General features: G+C 55.9%; 2 protein-coding genes across 4 annotated transcripts in view; both read right to left on the reverse strand.

Moving 5' to 3' along the window:
- FLT4 (fms related receptor tyrosine kinase 4) overlaps nucleotides 1-14206 on the reverse strand; it is a 46883-nt gene extending 32677 nt beyond the window's left edge. For all 3 annotated transcript variants that reach the window (XM_042881579.1, XM_042881580.1, XM_042881578.1), the window contains exon 1: nucleotides 14071-14206. In XM_042881579.1, coding sequence (XP_042737513.1) covers nucleotides 14071-14128 — 58 coding nt within the window. In that variant the 5' untranslated portion in view covers nucleotides 14129-14206. The remainder of the gene's footprint in view (nucleotides 1-14070) is intronic.
- Nucleotides 14207-15905: 1699 nt separating this feature from the next.
- Nucleotides 15906-21890, reverse strand: BTNL8 (butyrophilin like 8). Its single transcript, XM_042881770.1, is given in 8 exon segments — nucleotides 15906-17566; nucleotides 17686-17801; nucleotides 18530-18549; nucleotides 18952-19185; nucleotides 20759-20854; nucleotides 21376-21681; nucleotides 21683-21778; nucleotides 21780-21890. Coding segments are annotated over 8 exon segments (1524 nt in total). The 3' UTR covers nucleotides 15906-17021.
- Nucleotides 21891-22945: the final 1055 nt, after the last annotated feature.

Below are 22945 nucleotides of genomic sequence, written 5' to 3' on the forward strand. Positions count from 1 at the left end.
GCGAGCTGCTCATGGACAAACATCTCGAAGTACCGGTTACTCTCGGAGCTGTTTTCCATTAGCGCGGTGCTTCTAACTGTCACTGCTTCATGATCTTTATCTTAAAACTCCAGCTTCTGGGGATACAAGATAATGCAGAAGAAAAGCTTTGATGACTGCAAGACGAGTGAACAACCTAACCAGAGAGGGGAAAAAATAGAGTTGTGAAATGTGAAAACGTGACTCAGGTAGACGCTAAATGCTAAGGAAGAAAGGAATGCAATAAATATGCTGCTAGCTTGATCTTTATAGACGTGTGAGGTTTGTGCAATTGCAGTCTGCTCGGGTCTGACTCCTTCCTTCATACCATTTAAACCCATTTATCAATCACAGAGTAACCTGGCAGAGCAGCAGCAACGCCACGTGAGGCCTCTTCTCCAAAACCAGCACCGACAGACGCAAATCTCCTCATAGGAGAGCCCTGCCACGCTCTGCGGGACAGCCTCGAACCTGCCCTCAGCAACCAGGGGCATCAAATGGCTGCCAGTCCCCGGCACCACCAGGCCTTGGAGAGGCAGTGCTTAGAGCCACGGCTGCTGCGGGGGCTGCAGAGGGACGTGCGGAGCAGCACTGCCGGGCTGAGCCTGCCGCCCTTCTTCTGCCCAATTGTTCTCCATTTCCTTCCCGCCCGCGCGTGGCTCCGCAGCAGCCATCCCCATGGCTGCCCCCATGGCAACGGCAGGACACAGGCCATAGCCACCCACCATCTCCATCGCCCTCCTCTGCCTGCATGGAGCCCCGCTGGCCACGGCTGGTCCCACAGACAGCCATCAGTGTCGTCAATGAGCCAGCCAGCACGGCAGCCATTGCTTGGTGCTTCAACCCATCTGTGGGATCGGTGTCACAGAGGACGCTCTGCTTCCAACTCCCCTTCCCCAGTGCAGGGGACTGGGGATGTCCCACACAAAAATGTGCCCTGTGGGCTGTGAAAATAAACAAGCGCATTTTTGGTCAAATCCCTTCGAAATGTAACAAGGTTTATTAAAAAAGGAGGGGAGGAATCTGACCACTAAGCTGCACTTCCTATGAATGCCGGACACAATTATCCCCCTGCAAACACTGTTCTCCAGATGGCCACAGCCTGTCAGTGCCCCACATCAGCAAGAAGGCGACAGACTCAGGCTTGCCATGGGGTTGGGTTGGTTCCCTGAAAGCTCATCTCAAAACCTGGGTGCCACGCAAAGCCCTAAACCCATGACCAGGGATGGTGGGAGCCATCACAGCTGATGGCAGACAAGTAACCCCCACGTGCCTTCACATGCCATGGGGTGACCTGCTGCAACCATCGCCGGGGGGTGGAGGGGAAAGGATCTGTGCAGGTTAAGGCTGCGGGATTCCTGCAGATGCATCCTGTCTGCGGCACTCCACAAGTACAACAGGAAAAGGAACCACGGCTCCCTCTGAAAGCACCGCAGTTTGGGGTTGGGGATGCTCTCGTGGCCAGTGCAGGGCTGGGCCCTGTGGCTACCCAGCCCCCCCCACTATTCTCTGTGGCCATCCAGCCACCTCCCCAGCCTCTGGCTGGTGGCAGCTTTGGGGACTTCCTGCGCAGGTGCCCACAGTCACTTATGGCACCCAGCACAGACAAGGGATGCACGGCGCTATCCATCTGCAAAAGCATCTGCAGGGCCACAAACCTTCCCCAAAATCACCCTCCACCCCTCTCTGTGCTCAATAGCTGGATCCACCCCCTGCTGCACCATCCTTCCCCGTGGGAGGGGGTGCCCCATAAGTACTGATCTCGGCCGTTAAATCTCCTCCGACCGGCACACAGATGGTTTGTGTCTCCGGCAAATCCCAGGGTGCGAGGGAGATGTCTCCAGAGCACTTGAGAGTCTCCTCTTCTCCCAGTCCCTCCTTCCCCACCTCCAGCCCCCATGATGCTTTATCTCCTCGGCCTGAGGGTGCGCACTGAATTGTGCCCTTGTGCAGGGAGAGCATTAATGTAATTAAAAAGGCATGCGGCAGCCCCGGCAGGCTTTGTTTTTTCAAGATGGTTTCCAAGCAAGTTGGCAGTGGGATATTAAAATAAACAGAAGGGGGATTGATGGGATGCGGAGAGAGGAAGCAGGATCCCACAGCCGCTCACACCTTGTCTAATTTCAGAGAAGTGCACTTCCCAGCAGTTTCTCTAGCCTTGATCTTTCAGTACACAGCTCTGAAAGGGGCAAGGCTGAATCCTCTCCTTATCACTGGCGGCTCTATCATTTTCCCCAGCCCCTTCCACCCCTCTTCCCACAGTCTGCAACCACCACAGCTCTCAGCACAACAGCAGGGCTACCCATATGGTGTGCAGCCATGTCCTGCATCCTAGGGCCTGGCTGGGAAGCCATGCTCCCCCAGGAAGGGTTATCCACCCTAGAGTGCCCTGCTGAGACTGAGCAGCCTGCAGGAAGCCCTGTGCCGGATCCTGCTTCCAAGCCCCCCCACACCCCGCAGCCCCTCTGTGCTTCCCCTTCCCTCCCTCTCTGCTGAGTCGGCCCCGCTGACTGATTAACGGGGCGCCTTTCCGGAGAGGCGTTTTGTTCACTCTGTCCTTCTCGCTGACTTCCTTCCCCAGTGCTAGTCCAGATTGCTCTTGCTGTAGCCACCATGAGTCCCCAGCTAAACACATCTTGTGCTCCTGCTGCCAAACTCACTGCCTGGGGGTTTTGTGTTTGAAGCTGGACAACAACACGCATGCAGCAAAGCTCCCCTGGACACACTCTAAGTGCTTTTGGTCCAATCCCTTCAGCTCTCCCTTCTTGCTCAATTCCTCTTTCCCTCTTCCCTTTGCTCAAGAAAAGTCACCCGGATCCTGCTACTGCTCTATCTTCACTCTAGGCCTGGCGCTAGCAGATAGAGTGATGCAGCTCCTCTTGCACAGCATCTCCTGTTTTTCTTGGGTCTCATCCCCAGCCTGAACCCTTGGCTGCCCCAAGCTCAGACTCTCTACGGAGGCTTTCCCTGCACAAGCAGGGAAAGGCACACACTTAGCACTATGGTGCATGATGACATGTCAATGTCAGCAAATACCTGCTCCTGGCAAGTCAATGACAAAATACCAGATGGCAGCTGGGGAAACAGATTGAACAACCCTTTTTGATGCAGAAGAGGGGCAAATCACTTCTCTGGGTTTCCAGGCTAGGCCTATCAAATCAGCAGCATTTGCCTTCAGAACTCCACATGCACCATTTGTCCTTGCCCTGCAGATCCCAACCCTGGCACACACAGGTGCAATCCCCCTGCTCTGCCCCAGTCACCCCTTCCCCACACAGCTGCCTGGAGACAGGGGACCTAACCCTAACCCACACACAGAAAGTCCACATGCCAGGGGGAGAAAGAACCACACAAGCATCCCCTTGCAGGGCTGAATATCCCACATGGAGCAGCTCCTGCCCACACTCAGGGCAGGCATCCAGCCGTGGGCTGGAGCAGCAAAGCACAAACATCATGCTCACAAGGAGCAAGGAGCTGGCAAGAACAAGGGGAGGATGGATGCATGGCAGGCATCTCCTCCTCTTGTTTTGCAGAGAGGTGTGATATCACATACAGATGAGAAATGAATGGCCATGGGAATGAAGTGTTGGGTGTTTTCTCTCCAACCTGACAGCAGGCAGGGAGAGCCCTAAAGCATGGTGAGAATGGACACTGAAACAGAGTGGCCTCTGCCCCAGGACTCCAAGCAGGGTGCTGTTCCCTTGGCCATGGAGATTTACATCCATGGAACTCACCTCCCTGAAATATCATCAAACACAAATGTGGTGGAGCTGTGCCCTCACCACTCTGCAGATATTCACAAAGCATCAGGTGCTCCTTTGCTCCAAACAGGGAGCAAAGACATGAAGGGATTCCTGCAGGGATCTCCTGCAAGGGAGCCAGGAGATTAATAATTACAGGAATTCAATCAACGCTCACAGTGTTGTGTTGATCATCATTAGCACATGCTGGAGCCTTTAGCGTCCAACCCTACAGCACAACAGCCCTGTGGCTGCAACCCAAACAGCTGCCATAGCCTCAGTGCTAGCACCCCAGGGTCTGCTTCACCTCTCAGTATTCATAAGCTTTAAGTAACTGGTTATTTTTTATTGGCAAGGCACACAATCCCATAATCCCTGCACTGATGGGAAGTGAAGCAAAGCTGCAAACCCTTTGGGTTCCTCCAGCTTTTAGACTTGCACGCCAGTGGCCCTATCAGGAGGCAGAAACAGAGGAGTTCAACACAGGGTGCAACACGGAAGCACCCAAACCACCGCGTGCCACTGCTTCAGGCACCCAGCATGGGCAGAGCCACCCACGTGCCAGGAGTGGCTGCCACGCTGTGCCCTGCAGCATCCCCATCACACAGTGTTTATCTGTCTGCCTCTCTCCGCTCCCCCCGCAGGAAGCACTATCTCACCATCGCCCTGCTTGCTCCAGCCCGGTTTCCTGCTCCATCCTGCCAGGTTTACCCTGCTTTTTCCTCCCCCCCCTCCCCCTGCCCCATAGCTCTCAGGCCATGTTTGCATTTCTGTCTCCTGCCGTCTTTCCTCTCCCTCCCCCCGATGCTCGTTCCCCACTCCATCCTCCCCAAGAGGCTGCGTCCTGAGCCAAAGTTAGCCTCTGTCAGGTACCTCGCGTCCGGCCCAGGGCAGCGGGTCAGCCGGGGCCACCCTGCAGACCTCCTCCAGGATCTCTGCTGTCAGCAGCCTCCCCGTGCCCCGGGGGAGCGGCTGTTTGCTGCTCTTGCTGGGCCAGGGATGCTCCCGCACATCACAGCCCGTTTCCCCACCAGCCTGCCCTTCGCTGCTGGCCAGACACCGCTTTGTTTGGTCCCTCGCTCCCTGGATTGCTCCAGGTTTGTTGGCCGCCCGCTCCTGCCCGGAGAATCTTTTTCCTGCTTTTGAGATAGAGGATGCTCCAACCATCTGTGTGTTTTATTTCCTTGTAGAAACTAACAAGCTGAGGATTGTTTCCTCTCCCTGACATTTCAGAGGGCAGCTCTGGCACAGCGGGACACACAGCGCCTGCAGACAGGAACAGCCCCATTCTGCCCAGAGGATTCACTCTTCAAGGGCCAGAAAGCCCCAAATATGCCAGAACAGGCAGCTCCCACCTTGCCACCACCTCCACACAGCCCTGCTTAGCATACACAGCCACCCCTCTTCCAGCGGCCCCTATTAACTGCATGGCTAAACCCTTGTAGAACTCAATTAAAACTACCCTCCCACATCCTAAAGACTGTCAGGTTGCTTCTATTCCTACTTTAATTAACTTCTTTCCAAATCTCATCCTGCTCATGTTCTCTGCCCTGCAGGACGTGATTAGTGTGGCACAGAAAGAGCAGAGGGATCAGACGGCTTAAGGGGTGGGAGACAGAACCAGCACCATTTGTTGCACCTCTTACCTGAAAGGATGTGATGGATGCACAAGTGAGGTACCAGACTCGGTACCATTAACCACATCCTTACCACCAGTTGATCCCTGAGCCATGCTCAGGTGAAGCACCCTGTGAAGAGAGCCGGAGCTGGGCCAGTGGGAGGGCAGAGCTCAGTGAGGTGGCATCCACCTCTCGATGGGAGATGCATCTAACTGGAAGTCAGGGGAATCCCCAGGGCCATCACTAAACGCAGAGAGAAAAGGGCAGTGGCATTTGGAAAGAAAATAAATCAAGTTGAACGCTTGCTTTTTGCTTGATGAGCGTGGGTTTAATTGCTGGCCTTTGGAGTTCGGCTTTTGCCAAGACTGTTGACTTGTGGATGAGCTGAGCAGGTCAGCAAAGCAGTGCCCAGACAGCATCAGGGTGGGCTTCTCTGGGCACCTGCAAGGCTTGCAGCTGGGCTGGGAGGCATCGTGCCAAGAGGAGAAGCCCTGCTGCTCCATCTCCCCACCCCTGGGGTTTCCATCCAGATGTTTGCTACTTGGCTGCCAGCAGAAATCAACACAGAGCCCTCCAACCATGCAGCTGCCCCAGAGCTGGCAATGCCCACCCTGCTCCACAGCACAACCTGTCCTCAAGCTGCTCTTCAGTTGCTGAGTGCAGAAGAGCTGATGAGCAGGGTGAGTTTTGCAATTAGGCGATTATCTTAGAATCATAGAATCACCAAGGTTGGGCCTTGGAAAACCTGGATTCAGTTCTCCATCTGTTCCAGGCTCCCTGTAATGCAGCCTCTGTGCACCTCTAGCCCTACCTGTGAAGGGGGCAGATCAGCAGGAACTGGGAAAAAAAATACTCAAGGAAAAAAGGAGGAATCCTTACAGCTCCTGATGAAAGATAACATGGAACAAAGAAAACAGATTTATCCTAGAGTCATTGCAATATTAAAAAGCTCCATTAGATGAAGACTGGTCCAGAAAGCAGGAACCACAAGCAGAGGGCAGGAGGAATATTAACTTCCTGCTCATCAAAGCCAGGTTTTCAAGCAACAAGTATAACCTAAAAATAATCATAATGAAAAAGCAAAGGGAAGAGTGGTCACGGGCATGAGAGCACGCTGCTGCCTGGGGAGCCCAAGCACAGAGCCCTCCACGTGCAGTCTCCATGTGCACACCCGCACGTGTGCACAGCGCATCCGCACAGCCCCTTCTGCCTCCACCACCGGGGTGGGCATGGGGGGAGGCAGGAAGATTGCAGGGATCTGCTTCAAAGAAGCATTCGTCACCGGGGGCGACGGCGGAGGAAGGAAACCTCAGGTACGAGGTCGGACGTGTGAGCGGGGAGCGCTGCGGGAACAGCCGAGCGATCACTGCAGACCCAAGAGCCCCCCCACCATCCACAAGCAGGGAGAATAGGAATTTCAGCCTGAAAAACACTGCAGCACAGTGGGCTTTCTGCCACCCCTGAAGGCAGCTGGAGCTGGCCAAACCCAGAGCCTTCCCTGACATGGTTAATAAAAATCTGACTGCTCTCTGCGGGATCCCCAAGAGGAACAGGATTGGAGAGGAGTGCAGTGATGTTCTGCCTGCACGCGGGGCTCTGCTGGGCTGCTCTTCACACCAACGAGGCAGCAGGTCCTGCCTTCTTCCTGCCAGCCCTGTGGGGTGCCCAGGGTGCAGTGGGGACACGCTCTGGGTTTCTCTTGGCACACAGCTGTGCCCACAAGCCAGGACCTGCTGCAGTGGGAGATGATAATCATCAGCTCTAAGAGCCAAAGTGCATCAGGGCATCCGCGTCACTCGAGATTAGCTGGCTGCTGAACATCTGCACAACTCGCTCTCTCCTCACCTCCTCTTAACACCCCTCATGCAGATATGAAATTCATCTAACTCCCTTCCAAGAGAGGCTGAGTTTGAAATGTCACACTCTGTAGATCACAGCAGGACTCCTACGATGGAACACCCAGCCCAAATGGCAGCATTAGGCTGTGGTGCTATTTGAAGGCCAGCAAGCTACACCACCTTAAGCTGCTTTTAAAAATAGCTTCCAAGGGGGTTACCAAGCTCCATAACAACCCAATTACAAAGCTCTACCCAGAGGTTAACAGTTGTTTTCCCATTCAAAGGTGCTTCCCTTCCACGCAGCCCAGCGGGCAGAGCACGCAAGCAGCCCGATGGGAAGGAAGCGTTGACACATGCGAATGACTTCCACTGGAGAAGCAGAGTACCAGCAGGGGGAATGGTGCTAAGGAGACCACACGCCACTTCCTCAGCTGTTGCTGCCTGGTCACTGCCAGGTGCCCGCAGCCTCACAGCGCGATGGGAAGGCATTGGCTTGGGACCATTTTGCAAGGCGGCAATTGGTCCAAGGGGACCAATTAGCTGAGTAGAGATGTGGGCAGGGGGACCAGAGTCCCTCTACAGTTTCACCATGGGCACCTCTTCTCACTCGTACAACTCTCCTAAGTTCACATGGGGCCCTGTTTATTTTTCTTTCTTTCTTTTTTTAAACCTACTATTGTACTAAGAAGTGTTTTTCTTTTGGAAAAGGTGACTGCGGGGCCAACACCGCACGGAGTCTCCTGCTGCCTTCCATCACCACCATAACCCCACGGCCAACGCTTATCTGCGATGAAGGCAGCTTTGTGTTCCCACTGTCATATAGAAGGAGACCCCGGCGCTCCCTCCTGCCCCATACATTCTTCGAAATGCCACCCAGGCCTTGTCAGTGCCCTGACCAAGTGGCTCCTCTGTTCTGTGCACTAGGACATCCCGGGGGGAAGAGAGGATGGACAGCATATGCCCAGATCCCATCCCAGTGTGGAGTCCTCAGGCTAGATGGATGTTCCACAAAGCAACACTGGGTGACTCCATTTGCAGCACAGCATCACCTGCCCCTTATCCCATCCTAGCACAATGGCCCTGTACTGCCCACCCATCAGCTCAGGGACACCCATGGTGTGAATACGAGCATCTCTCATGGGACACCTCGCACCGCAACCGCTCCCCACCATTGAACCTCTACTCTTAGCTTCCTGAGAGCTAAATGCTGCAGCACCATGATGGGATGATGGCCCCTCAGAGCAGATCACAGTGGGGACAGCTCAGGTTGGGACAGCCCATGGCGAAGTGATGGATTTCTACAGGCACTCGGTGCCGTCACCTCTGCTGGATGCTGTTTCTTTGCTGTCATCACTCTGAGCTGGCAGTTTTCAAATCCAAATACAAATCACAATTTGTGCCCAACCTTCTGCCTTGGTAGATATCAAGATTTACTGCTGTCCCAGGAAACTGTTGACTTTACCCTTACTTTTGTCAGTATTTATTATTTTAGGTCACCACATCCACCATCCATCTCAGCAGACGGCCGTATTTCAGAACGTGGGAAAACAAGTCGCAGGCAGAGGGCAGAGCCCTGGAGCCAGTCCACAGCACACACACATCTGCATGGACACACATGTGCTTCCCCAGCCAACGTGGGTCCCACACACCCTGCCCACATGGGGAAATCATGCTGGGTTTGGGATGCTCCTTTGCTTCACCCTGCCCATCCCTGAGCAGCTCCCCAACAAAAGCCCTTCAACACCACTTGGAGGACGGCACGGAGCATCTCCAAAAGACTCCTCTCTCCCCTCTGGCTGCAGGCCATGGGGTAGGGCACTATCCTCAGCTTTGCTGTGACTGCGTCCGGGTGAGATGACGGCTGTGGCAGGAAGGTGCTGTGGGAAGTTAGCTCATGGGAGTTAGCTCACACTGCTGCAATGTTAGCGTGTATCACGCGGGGAAGTGACGCCAGGAGCAGCATGTGTAACTTCAAACAAACAATTTGCACCGTGCACTCTGCTGCTTTTTCTGCCCCGGAACCCGGGGAGGATGCCAAAGCCCTGTTATCCCTGTGGGGATTGAGCTGAGCCCTGCTCTGGGGGCAGAAGGCAGGGGCTCCTGCTGCTTTCTCCATCCACCAGGCCTGTGTGCATCCGTGGCACTGGCTGTGGTGGATGATGGGATCAGAGAGGGCGATGCTCAGAGGGCACAGAATTGTAATAGTTTAAATATTCCTCAGCTAAAACAGAATTGGCCAGACACACATCTCGGAGCTCCCGGGAACACTCTCCAGGCAGCAAAGGAGCAGTGATCCCTTCTCATGAGCCCTGCACACACCCCATGCACAGTGATGTCAATCTGCGTGCTGCACAGTCAACCTGAGAGTCCAGTGTCCACACGGAGGGTAAGGGCTGCTCTGCTTAGGGCTTGCTCTTTAAAAAAATACAGTCTCTCTGTACATTCTGCCCTTTTAAAATACATTAATTGCCATGGAAACAATGCTCTTATTGGTATGGGAGCAGTCTGCTGGCCTCCACAGATGCAAGATAAAAATCAATGAATACATTGAAATCCAGGCTTCACTTCGGGACCTTTTGTGGTTTTGGGGCTGGTCACTGTGGGCACACACATGAGAAGCTAACAGGATGCCACGTCCTATGGAGACAAAGCAGGATGCAACACACAGTGACATCTGCACTCGGTTGGCGCAGCCCTGCATGGATGGCAGTCCCAATGCTGATGCCTGTGCTCAGCCACAGCTCCTGGTGCTGCTCACACCCCGCTTCTGGCTGCCATTCACACCCCCACTGCCAGCAAGCAGAAAACCTTGCCTTCACACCAAGCAGCGCCCAGGGGAAGGGCTGTGGGTGCCCTCCGTGCCCACGGACATCCCAACCCAGGGCCAGAACTGCCCCGCTCCCCACTGTGCCGCCCAGCTCAGTGCTCCCCGTGCTGTTATCAGGCAGTGACAGTTTCCGCCATCAGATTCCTCCTGTCCGTCAGGAAAGCTAAATAAGGAACATCGTTCAGGCGGCTGCAGGAAGAGGGGAAATGCAGGGACATCCGGCCCAGCTGCCAATTTTTCCTTTCCCATGAACCACCGCTGACCTCCGCCAGGGAGAACCTGGACACCAAGCCTGGCACTGGCACTGCACCGTTTTGCTTAACCCTACCCTGTGCTAGAGTACTGTCACCATCACAGCACCACGTACACCATGCTGCGGGTAGAGAACCGCCGTGCATGGGGTTTTGGATGCACCAAAGGATTTCAAGAGCATCACTGCACTGTGCTGAATCCTTCCTTGCACACACAGGCAGGTCAACTCCCACCTTTCCCCTTCATCTCTGCTCACTACACAGCTCTGTCCATCGGTGATGGGGGATGGAGACAAGGAGGGTTTGCAGCCCTTCTCACACCCTGCGTGGGGATACACCTGGTTTCTTGCTGCCTTTCCCTGCACAGGCGACTTTGGTTGCTCTGTGACCAGATGGAAGAGAATGCACTCTGATGTCTCATGCCATTCCCCACAGCCCTGTCCCATTGCTTGGAGCCTTTCCAAGACCCCCTGCACTGATCCTCCCCATTAGCACATGACGTCCGTCCCACAGCACCTCCACGCTTGGCCCGAACGCTGCTCACGCTGGGAGGCGGGGGCAGAACTGCAGCAAGAAAAACAATTAGCACGTGGGAGAAGCTGTAAGGTGAAACACAAGTCACTGCCTCAGACCTGTTTCTGATCCCCCAGTAGAGAAAAGAATCCAGGACAGATCTCTGCCTTTAAAACCAGGGGGACTTTCACCAGGATCCTCCTCGCCCAGTTGAGCGCAGGCCATCTCTGCGCTCACAGTGAGCACCACAGATGGGCAACAACACTTGGTGCTGAAAGCATCACAACTATTCCAACCAGAGAGAAAAAGCCCCCCTGGGGCCCGGTGAACCCTCTCTTGTAACAACATGAAACGAGAAACAAAGGTCTGGGATAACCAGAGGCAATAAAACCCTGGAATTAATTTAACCAGTTACTAGATGCCAATGCAGCTGCGGCAGCATTTCTTTTGCTGATGAAGGTCTCGGGATAAGCTCAGCTCTGGTGCAGGGCACAGTCCCGGGCTCCTCCACTGGACCCTCCTGAGCCAGTGCGCCCTTGCCTGGGTGGGGACATGCAGGAACAGAGATGCTACCATATGCCTCAGCCCCAGGTGACACTGCACTCTTCATCTCCCCACCACAGTCACCCACAGGGAACCACCGCGCTGTGATTTTGCCTGTCCTGCCCAGCAGAAGAGCTCTGCGGTGTTGGGCTGTTTCTCACAAGGAAACCACAACCACTCCCTGGGCAGTGAGATCTGGTTGGCACGAGTCACCGAGCTTATTGCCATGCCTGCAGCACCCCCTGGGCTTGGTGCAGCCTTGGGTGGGATGAGTGTGGCATAAATACGCAGCCTCCCAAAACTAGGGTCCCCAAACCTTTGCCCCCATTGCTTGGTGCTGTTTAATCCAGCAGCCTGAATGCAAAGGTGCAGGTGATGCTCACTCTGTGGGCACACCCGCAGGGCTCATGCTGCTCCCCAAAGCCACCAAGGGCTGAGAACCCATTAAGGACCCCCACCTTGAGGCACCCTGAGCACCACAGGTGCATCGCACAGTGCTGGAGAAGTGGCAGCCTGGCCCCAGCCCTGCTGCTGCTCCCATGGGATCCCGCTCTCCTTTCCCTCCCCAGGAACTGCCCTGAGAACAGCCTGTTCCCTCCCAGAACACCTGCCCTTCCCACGCCTGCCCTAGAAAATGCTGTTGGGCTGAGAACCCCCCGAGGATGGGGATCTCACGCGGAGCCGACGGGCAGCATGGAGTCTGGGTGGGTCCCTCCTGGATGGGGTCATTTTGGTGCCAGAGCTTTGCCCCCCCTCAGCCAAACATCAAACTGAGCTCAGCCACCATTCTCCCCGCAGCAGTATACACACAGGCAGCAAGCTGCAGGCTGGCATGCCCAAGTCAAATCCCAGGACAGGGAGAGCAGCCCATTCCTCTCAGGTTTTCCTTGAGCAAATGGTGAGGTCACAGGTGCCCCCTCCCCAGCACCGCCGTCCCAGCCCCGGCTCCGCTTCACCACCAAGTGACCGGGCTGAACCAGAGCAGGGCTTGCTGCACAATCCTGGATTTTTGCATGAAAGGGTGTCACTGAAACGGCCCATGTTTATTGCTTGCCATAAAGCAAGTGCTCCAAATCCCATCTGCAAGCATAAACGTTGCTGCTGGCAGGGGTTGGCTGTGCACCCGGCTGGGAGGTCTGTGTGCTCTGAGGAGGGCAGCAGCAGCTGCCAGCGCCATCGGCTCATGTCCTACACAAGCACGGGCCCTTCCTTCGCACCATGGGGTCACGGTGCAGGAGCGGGGCAGGGCATGAGCGATCCCACTGCTGTGCATGGAGGCTGACCCTGGGATGCTCCACCCTGGGGTCACTGTGCAGCTGGGGCACAGAGAGCCCACCTCCTCCCACCGTGCAGAGCAATGGAGTGCAGCACCAGGATGGGCTCTCCGTGTCCCAAACCAAACTATTCCACCATCCACACACGGACCAATCTTGCACTCACATCCCTGTTTCTGAGGGGAGCAAATACTGGCATGCAGTTGGGAGCATCGAAAAATTGGTTTCAGGTACAGCAGGACAGAAGGCAGAGATAATAGATGATTTTTAAGGTCACTTCCAACCCATGCCATTCTATGACTCTGTCAGAGGAGGTACGGTCTCCTGCTTGAGCTCCACATCACCCTTCTGTGCTGCACTCATCAGGCAGCACAGCAGAGCTCCAGAGCAGCGTGCAGCCCTGAGTGAGACCTACACAGAGCCCCACACTGCTCCCTGCACTTCGGGGAGATGGAGGGATCTGGCACAGCCACGCACTGCTTTGCAGACCACTAACGAGAGCTGTGAGCAGCTGTGCCACCCGCAGCAGGTCCCCTCATAGAAATGGAGCATCCATACCAGTGTGGGCACGGCGTGCTGGCTGTGCCAACTGCAGCAGTGCACCCATAGCCCGCTCTGAACCCCCACACCCAGACCCACAGCCTTCCCGGTGAACCAATGCTACCGCTGACAGTGAGTCACTGAGCTGAAGGCTACAAAAATTCTATCTGAGCCCCTGAATTTGTTCCCCTGCGTTCTGCCCGCATTACCGACTTCCCATTGGTCTCGTTTCCATCTGTAGCACTTGACTCACACCAGTTTCCTAAGGCTCTGCTGCCCCATCCCTGGCGGTGCCGCCCGGTCCGCACCCCACGCTCAGAATGGAACAGCAGCCACCTGCCCCACACCACAGCCGCGGGGCTCAGCTCGCCACCCTCAGCCTCTCGCCAACCCCCCGTCCTGGGGGAGTCCAAGGTGGGCCACAGTGATCACCACGAGGAGGATGGGCAGCGGGCAGAGTGGTGCACAGATCCCTTCCTCCTCCTCCTGCCCTCCTCCCAGCACTACACCCGGCGCTCGGAGCGATGCTTCTGCCTACGAACAATAAAGGAGCGGAGCGCGGGTTGCCCTGCAGCCGCAAAAGAATCCCCACCGTAACACTCCGAGGACGTTTCCCCCCTTGCACCGCGCACACCCGCAGCCCCGGCGCGGCGTCACAGCCGTCGGGAACAGCCACGGTGCGCCCCATCGGGGCGGTGAACAGCGGCGGAACAGTGTGGGGAGCGGGACAGCCCTAAGAACGGTGCCTCCTTGTATCTCCGCGGGACACCTCGGAACGGGACACCTCGGAACGGGACACCTCGGAACGGGACACCTCGGAACGGGACACCTCGGAACGGGGCAGCCGCATCCCCCGCATAACCGCAGGTGCCCGGTGCAGCCCCGCAGCGCGCCCCGCAGAGCTCACCTGCCTCCGAGACAATGCCGAGCCACAGCCAGAGGGGCAGCGTGCAAACTCTCTTCATCTCCGGAGCTGCGGGCGGTTCGGTGCGGAGCGGTGCGGAGCGCCCCGCACCCGAGCTCTGCTCCCGGCGCTCCCCAGCTGCGGCGACGCGCGGCGGCGGGCAGGGAGGGAGCACCGGGGCCGCTTCCTTTTCCTCGGGCCGCCCGCCGTCCTCCGCCGAACCCCGCGGGGCGCCGGGCGGGTACGGGGCGGGGCGGGGCGGTACGGGGCGGGCAGCGGGGCGGTGGGGAGGGGAGGGGGTGCTTGGGGGCTGCACCTGCGGCTCCGAGCAGCGGCGGGGGCTCGCGGCTGTGCTCAGCGCATCGCCACGCGTGTGCCTCCCAGCCCCGGGGGTGCACACTTTGCGCGTGGATGCGCGCAGCTCCTATCTCCACGCCTGTCTGTGCGCTCCCTGGAAGCTCACACCTGTGCACGCGCGGTCCTGCACCCCCGAGGGCACACCTGTGTGCACGCAAACGCAGCTGTTCCTTTAGGGACTACGGACCACCCTCCTGCAGGCCGTCCACACGCACCGGCAGCAGCTGTGCTGCTCTCAGCATCCACACATACCTCTAAGCACATACAATAAATCCTACTGCTGGCTGTGCACCCCATGATGCTCCGTGTATCTCTCACACTCCTCTCCTTTTGCTCCTTTTCCCAAACCCATCTTTCACACCACGGGGCACAGCAAGTGGATGGCAGCAGGGTGCTGACACTGGGACGACATGGCTGTGGACATGGAGGTGATGCTGGAGCTCCAGGAGAACATTGCAGCCCCAGCCTCCTGCTCATGTGCCCTCCGAGCATCAAATGGATAAATAAACACAGCCCCACGCTGTGCCCCGCGGGGTTGTTAGTTATGCACGCTTGCAGACACCAAATAGAGAAAAAGAGCTTGAATAAGAACCATGTGCTCGTGGCTTCTAAAAGGCATGAAAACATCTTGTGTGCTCAACTGCTTTCACTGCCAAACCTGGGGAAGAAATCACCCCGTCCCTTCCCTGGAGCTGTCAGAGGGAATCCAACCGCAGCCGTTATTTTATTCCAGCACCCCCGGCCTGCTGAGGGAGTCTTTAACCCCGGGAGAGCTGGATCATAGAACCACAAAATAATTAAGGTTGGAAATACCTTGAAGATCCCCAAGTCCAACCCCAACCCATCCCCACCGACCACATCCCTCAGTGCCACATCTCCATGGTTCCTGCACACCTCCAGGGGCAGCGAACCCCCACCTCCCTGGGCAGGAGGGGAGAAGGAAGAGCAGAGGGTGCGAGCTGTGCTCCATGGAATCCTCCCGTATCCCAAAGATAACAGATTTTGGCTCCCGCACCTCCACCCCTGCAGTCCAGACACAGCACTGCACGGACCGGCCCATCCGCGATGCCGCCTAACGGCAGGACGCGGGGAGGGCTCATCCCACCGCAACGGGGAATTTTCCATCACAAACACACGGTAACTGCACGACTAGTGGGACCTTTCCATTGTTGCCGCCCTCGGAAACAAAAGGATCCCATTTTAACAGCTCGCCTCCCTTCTGTACGCGGAGATGGGCGCCCAAGGGAGCAAAACTTCCCCAAAGCAATGAGATTAAGGCACAGCAGAAGCTGCCAGACTCCGATCAGTCCAGAGCACAGCCACACAAACACCACACCAAGGTGGCTCTGAAACACCAGGACAGAACAAGGTAATCCACAAGGAAAATGCAGCTGGTTGCTGGACCAGAGGTGGGTGCTTCTCCCCATCCCCAAACACAGAGTCAGGCTGTAAAGGTCACTGCTCTCACACAGAGTCTGGAGTTTTTGCTCCACAGTACTATGGTTTATTGGCAAAATGCATTTCTGAGATAATGTTTAGAGGCAGACAGTATTTACATGCAGGGTTGAGGCTACACATACAGCAGCTTGGAGCAACAGTTTCCCTGCACATAGGAGCACACCAGCCATGTCCTGGGGAGAGGACAGGCTCTCCCAGCCTGGCAGGACCAGACAAGGACATTAAATCCCAAAACACAGTTCTGCTAGCAAGCAGCGTGCTGTGGTTCCTGCATGCAGCACAGCATGGGGAGGAGTGTGTGCTACCTCAGGAGCCTGCTAGCACAGGCAGTTGGGACAAGCAGGTTTTGCTGCTCACCAGCTCTGCTTTTGGCAATAGGAAGGTGTAGGAGGTGGTAGCTCTGGCACATACTGCAATGAGCTGCTCACAGCTCGTGCAGCCACAGCTACCCACATGAAGCACGGGCAGCAGCAGAGCTGGCTGCCTCCTCCTCCCCGCTGCACTCATCGCCTGCCAGCTCTGCTGTCACCACACCTCAGGGATAGCTGCCACTTCTCCTGTGGTTTCAGGCAGTTCAGAGAGGTGACTGGCTTCAGCAGCATGTGCTGCAAGCACCTGGGGTTCTGTTCTGCACGGGCAAAGAAAGCTGAGCCTCATTGAGGAGGAATTCACAGGCTCCAGCCATCACCTTAGGCTGCACTTAGCCTCTGCTTTGACCCTTCAGAGGGATACACACAATTCCACACATCCCAGGCCTAAAATCACAGCCAATCTGCTGGGCATCCCTCTCTGGAAGTCCAAGGCTGCCCATGCCCCAGGCTGTGCTGCACTCCAGTCTAGCTGAACCCCAGCCTCCAATCCAGGAGAAGGTACAGACACAGGAGCCTCTTTAACAAGCTTTAACGCTGGCCAAGCATAGAGCTGTGCCGCTACCTCCGGGTTGCTGCGGGCCCTGCGCCGTGCACAGAGCTCCCTCTGCTGCCGGCAGACGGCACCTGGTTAACAGCTCTTAAACAGCACTGCAAACGCTTTTCTTGTCCACCGCTCACTTTAAACATGGGAGTGGAGGCGCAGAAGTGGCCCCAGCCCCACACAGGGGAGTTTCTCACAGGGGCACAGCATCCCACTCCCTCCACTGATCACAGAGCCAGGTGGCAGATGCGCATGGGCTCTACGTTGTCCCTGCCATCACTGAAGCAGGTGCTGAAGAAGGGGCAGTACCTCTCTGCTGAGACGTCGTGGAAGGTGAAGAGATGGGACATGTCCTTAGCATCGAAGAAAGCCACGGTGCCCTCCTGGCAGTCTAGGAAGACCCCCACTTTGCGGGGAGGCTGCTGGGGAAACAGGCGCACCCAGGGGGTGGCAGTGGCCCAGTACTCTGTCTTGTTCCTCAGGCGAAGCGTCCAGTAGCCATTCTCTGGGCACAGCTTCACCTTCTCTGCCCGGTTCACAGCCTCAGCAGCCACCCCCAGGTCCCACTTGGTTTTGCTGCCCACCCACACCTCCCAGTAATGCTGGCCGCAGTCAAAGGTGCGTGAGGCCATGACGTTGACACACTGCTGGAAGCGCCGGGGGCTCCTGGGGACAGGCTGGGCTCTCTCCCGCTCCGTCACTGCTGTCAGGTCTCTGGAGAAGACCAGGTTGGGGTGGGCTGACTCAGGGTCAAAGGTGAGTGAGGCTGGAACTGTTGGAGAAGCGATGGACAGCATTTTCAGGCTACATGTTTCCCCTGCAGAGCATCTCCAGCCCCTCTGCTGCACCCCACAGCCTCAGCACATCCACCCCTCCCACCCATCTGCTCACCAGGGCAGATGGACTGCAGCATCTGCCTCCAGAAGATGTACTGCAAAGGGCCACCATGGTTGTCCCGGTAGTGCTGCAGGTCAAAGGCAGGCGAGGGCTTGACACTCACTGAAGGCCTGGGCAGAGAAAGTGGTGGTCAGTCCTAATGCTGAGCCTCCTGTGCACAGGAACAAACTCAAGAGTGCAGCAGATCATCATGCACAACAGATTTGGTGAAGACTGAACACCAATCTCTGTACCAGTGACTTATTCCTCTTGGCACAGAGCAAGCAAAGCACACAGCTCAGGAGTAGAACTGTGACAGACTGAGTGGACAGAGCTGGAACTAGCACTGCTGCTTGCACAGCACTGACCCACAACAGCTATCACCCAGCACACCCACACCATGCACAGGCCAAGCTGCATCCCCCATGCAGAGAAGGGACACTTCTCCATAGCAGCACTGCTCTAGGAAACGCTACCCTCAGCTATTCTCGCTGCTCAAACCTGCCCTTCAATGTCAGTTTTGCAGACCCTTGAACAGTGAGAAACTGTGAGAAAGAGCAGAGAAGTCAAAGCACCCAAATTAAGTCTGCTCCCATTTGTAGCATGCATGGCTCTTGCACTCATCCCAAGCAGCACATCTCCTGCACACTCCCTCCAGTTGGGCTGTCTCAGCACACATGTTCCCCAGGGAGTGCATCTAGCGCGTGCTGCGGACCAGCCCTCATCTGACACAGCAGCAGTTGTCTGCTGAGCAGCCTGCAGTGCTTTCAGAAGTCAAGATAAGAGCCCTCCCTCGTATGGTCCCAGCCAGAGACAGAGATAAGCAGAGAAATCAGCTTCTTTCATGCCAGACACGTACCTGATATCCAGGCTCTCCACCTGCAGTGAGGACCAGAGAGAATTAGCAGTCATTGTCTGTAATTCATGCAGCTGCACAAATAAACTCCCTGTCCTGACTTCTACTGTCATGTAGCAGAGGAAAGCAAGCCGCAAGGACCCCCTCCACCCTGGGGAAAACTGGCTGGGCACTGAGGCTTGGGAGATTTCACAGGGGTGGCAGAAGGAGGAAGGCCTCTAAGACCCATCACATCCAAGGGATTGTTGTGTCCCCTGGTAGCCAAGGCCTCCAGACTCAAAGGAGTCAGGCAGACAATCCAGAGGGATGGCAGCAAGAGCAACTTCCAGCTACAGCCTGGTGTGTCATTTAAGACTCTCTTCATGCCAGAAGAATGTCCGGAAACAACCCTCTGCCTCCTGCCACAGCCAGCCAAGCACGCTTACCTCCAACAATGACACCTCTTCCATGTTGCTCAGGGTTTGCTCTAGGCGCTCCATATCTCTCCGCAGCACTGCCATTCCTTCCTCCAGCTGGTGGACGTCCCCATGCAGCCGTGCCAGTGCCTGCTCCTCCTCTTTGCCTAGCTCTGCCAGCACAGCTCTCTCCTCTTCCTCCAGGATCTGATGCAGGCGAGTGAACTCTGCCCGGATCTTGAAGTTCAGCTCCCCAGATGCTTTCTGAGCAGAAGACAACAGTAATGAGTCTGGCAGTCAAAACACACAGACGTGTGAGATGGCTGGGCACATTTCTGTGCTTATAGAGTCCTAAAAATCAGTTTCAGACATACCCACAACTTTTTGGAAGAAGAATTAGACATGGACAACTGCTGAGGCTGCATACAGCCATGGGGAACACCAAGCTCTACTGATAGTTTTGTTGCTTTAACTAAAAATCTTTGCATGCAGGTAGGAGCTCACAGCCCTTTCTCACATCATCAGGAATTTGCTTAACATTTTATACTGGAGCCCTTGTGTTTTTCTGGAGCTGCCTACTTCGTGGTTCAGGTTAGGATTCATTTCACATCATGCCAGACACCAAACAGAGGTGCCTGACACTGGCAACTTGCTGCTGTTTTCCCCGAAATACCTCAGCTCTATAGGGCCCTTAGTTTGTACTAGAAAAAGCTGTGCCAAATAATCTCTGTACTTAAGGCTGATAAAATCCTGTTACAGTCTCTTCAGAGAGCATTTCCCCTCTCTAAGGTGTTTGATTGGCCAGTAAACCTTGTGGTGCTCTCACTACCTTCCTTTACAAGACACAGCCAATGACTTTTTCTTGCCTCTTCAAGCTTTTAATCTCTAAGAGCAATCTTAGTTCTCATTATTTTCTAGCTGAGTTTGCCAAACACACATCCTTTCTACCATCATGATACTGATCTCACTCAAAGTATGCCTCCAGCTTTACCAGCCAGCCATGGCACTCCAGCCTCTTTTTTTGCTTTAGCAGATGCTTGTGCTGACACACCAGATCAGACTTGATTCTGAAGACCTTCTACCATCAGTTTAATTGTACCTCTGAACTACTTGTTCTTTCCTTTAACCCTCCTTTCCTGTCTTTTAGTACTTCTATGCCACTCAACAAGGAAGCTTAGTCAGCCTGTGGCTGTTCTTGTCTCAGAGATCAGTGATGAGCAGGCAGACCGGTACTACTCCAGCGTGGAGAGAAACACTAGAGAAACACCTGGGCATATCACATCCTCTCAGAGCTGCACAGTAAGTCTAAGCAGTCCTTGTAGCAAGGCCACTGCTCTCTGCAGCATCACCAGCACTGCTGATCCAGCCCCTCCAGCTTTGCTGCCTGCCCTCCAGACACATAAGAGGTTTCTACAGGTTCCAAGATTCAACCCTTTTCAAAGAATCAGCCTGCTGGATGAAGAGGGGCTGCTCAAGTAGCAACACATGGACACACAGCTCCTTTGTGAATGTTAACCCAGGGATTTATGACAGAGCAAGGGTGCCCATCTAACCTCAAACTTTACTCCAAAACCTGCAGCCAGGCTGGCTCAAGCACAGGACAGCAGAATAGATAAAAAAAGGCAGTGAGGTTCAAGAAGCTTCCCTGGGCTTTGCTCTTGCTTACTCTGTCTTCACCAGTACTGGGATTACAGATGGTCACTTTCCCTTCTAGAAAGGCTTCTCAGTCACTGACCAAGTATCTGTGCAACCGCTGTGGCAACCCTGAAGGCTTCCCTCAGGCAAACACCCACCACCACCCAGGAGGGCACATGAAGAGTGCTGGCTCAGCAGTTACCGTCAGGCTACAGATATCTCCCTGCACTGCACGCTTTTGCTGCAAGAACTTCTCCATCTCTTTCTGATGGGCTTGTAAAGCTTCTTCCAGGCGCTTCTGCAGGAACAAGGAAAAGAAGATAATCCCTTTTCGATTTTTTGCTGCAACTCAAGAGCAAAGCCAACTCAAGGCCAGCACTGGAAGGAAGGCACAATTGGATTTCCCAAAACAGCAACAAGGGAGGGGACAGACTTTTTTAGCAGTGTCTGTTGTGATAGGACAAGAGGAAGTGGTATCAAATGGGTGACTTAGACTGGATATAAGGAAGAAGTTCTCTTATGAGAAGGGTGGTGAGGCACTGGTTGCTCAGAGAGGTGGTGGTGCCCCATCCCTGCAGACAGCCACGGTCAGGCTGGAGGGGCTCTGAGCACCTGACGGAGCTGTGGGTGCCCCTGTTCAGTGCAGGGGAGTTGGACCAGATGGCCTTTAATGGTCCCTTCCACCTCAAGCGATTCTACAAACGACTGGGACTTCCAGACCGGAATATCTGTTTGCTAAAGAAACCATCCTGCAGGGAACTGACTGCTGCAGGGCCCAGCTCCCGGAGCAGCACATCCCCTCCTCCCTTCGGGGCTCACCTGCACCTGGTGGCGGTGCTCCTGGGAGCCGTAGAGCCGCACTTTTTCCACCAGCCCGGCCAGCAGGTGGTGCGTACGGAAGGTGGGCCGGGGGAACTGCCGGCGGCACTGCGGGCACGAGGCGACCCGGGGGCCGCTGGCCCAGTACCGTTGGATGCAGGCCTTGCAGTAGTGGTGCATGCAGTCCAGCATGACGGGCTGGCTGAACAGCTCGCAGCAGATGGCACAGGTCAGCTCCTCCCGCAGGCTGTGCTCCCGACCGCCCGCTGCCATCGCTGCACGCCCGCCGCCGCCCACCGAGGCCCCTTTGTTCCTTCGGCGACGGCCGAACCCGCCGTCGCTGGGACCTCCCGGCCGGGCGAGGAAAGTTGGGATCCCCGGGGAACCTCTGGACCCCGCACAGCCAGCCCGGCCCGCAGCCCACCGCCTCCCAACTTTGAGTCCTCGGCCCCGCGCTGATTGACGTCCTCTTCGACCAATCGCCGTGCGAACGCTCCGCCCGCCCCTCCATTCATTGGTCGGGAGCTGAGCCCGGGAATGGGGTTGGGCTTCTGCACGTGACGTGGTCACGTGTGAGCGGGTCGGGCCTCGTGGGGTGCAGGGGAGCTGCGGTGTGAGCGTGCTGCGGGGCATTGCCTTGCACTGTCACAGTGCTGCGGGGCATTGCCTTGCACTGTCACATGCTGCATGGCATTGCATTGCACTGTCACAGCGCTGCAGGGCACTGCATTGCACTGTCACATGCTGCATGGCATTGCATTGCACTGTCACATTCTGCCTGGCATTGCCTTGCATTGCACTGCCCTGAGCAGTGAGAATGTGGAACGAGCACTGGGGGAATCCATCCCTTTTGCTCAGCGTGCTTCCCTTTCCCTGGTTTCTTTTGGCCCAGGTTTGCAGCTTTCAGAGCTGGCCCAGCTCCCCTGGTCCCAGTGCTGACAGAGGGCAACTGGGACCCCACAAGTGACTGGCTGCCAGCCTGATGGAACCTCACTTACTGTAACCTTTTGGACACAACCTACCAGCTCATGGCTCCCATCTGCCAGTTGAAAACATGCTGCCAAGTGTCCCTGATCTCCAGTTCTTGTTCCAGCACTCCTGGCATCTCCCTTCTGTCAGCGCTTCCCCCAGCTGGCACCTCTGAGCAGCCCGGCCCAAATGCCCCAGGTTGGGCCACAGAGCCTTGGTGGAGTGCATTTTTTATTGGAGCTCAGCCCTGCAGGGACTGGTGTCAGCAGCACCACTAGGCACGGGGTCCAACGGATGGAGGGAGAGGAAGGGCTGAGGTTTCCAGTGTTTGCATTTCCCCATTTGGCTTCGTTTTGGTGTAGATGGTGGCTGTGGGGAGGCCCTAAGAGGTTGGGTTGACCCCCAGCCCATGGGAAAAGATACAGAGAAGAGAGCAGCCAGCAGGAAGGAAAAAGAGAAAGGAGGAGAGAGGAGGTGAAGTGAGGTAACAGCCACATCCCCATAACGAACACGATGCATCCCTCTGTGACCTCAGCCGCGGGAACATGATTTAAAGGGCTTGGTTGGAAAAGCAAGCAGGAAATGAAGCAATGCTCAGAGA

Source organism: Lagopus leucura, unplaced genomic scaffold, assembly GCF_019238085.1.
Source record: "Lagopus leucura isolate 7727_CA_CO unplaced genomic scaffold, USGS_WTPT01 Super-Scaffold_100030, whole genome shotgun sequence".
Lineage (NCBI taxonomy): Eukaryota > Metazoa > Chordata > Aves > Galliformes > Phasianidae > Lagopus > Lagopus leucura.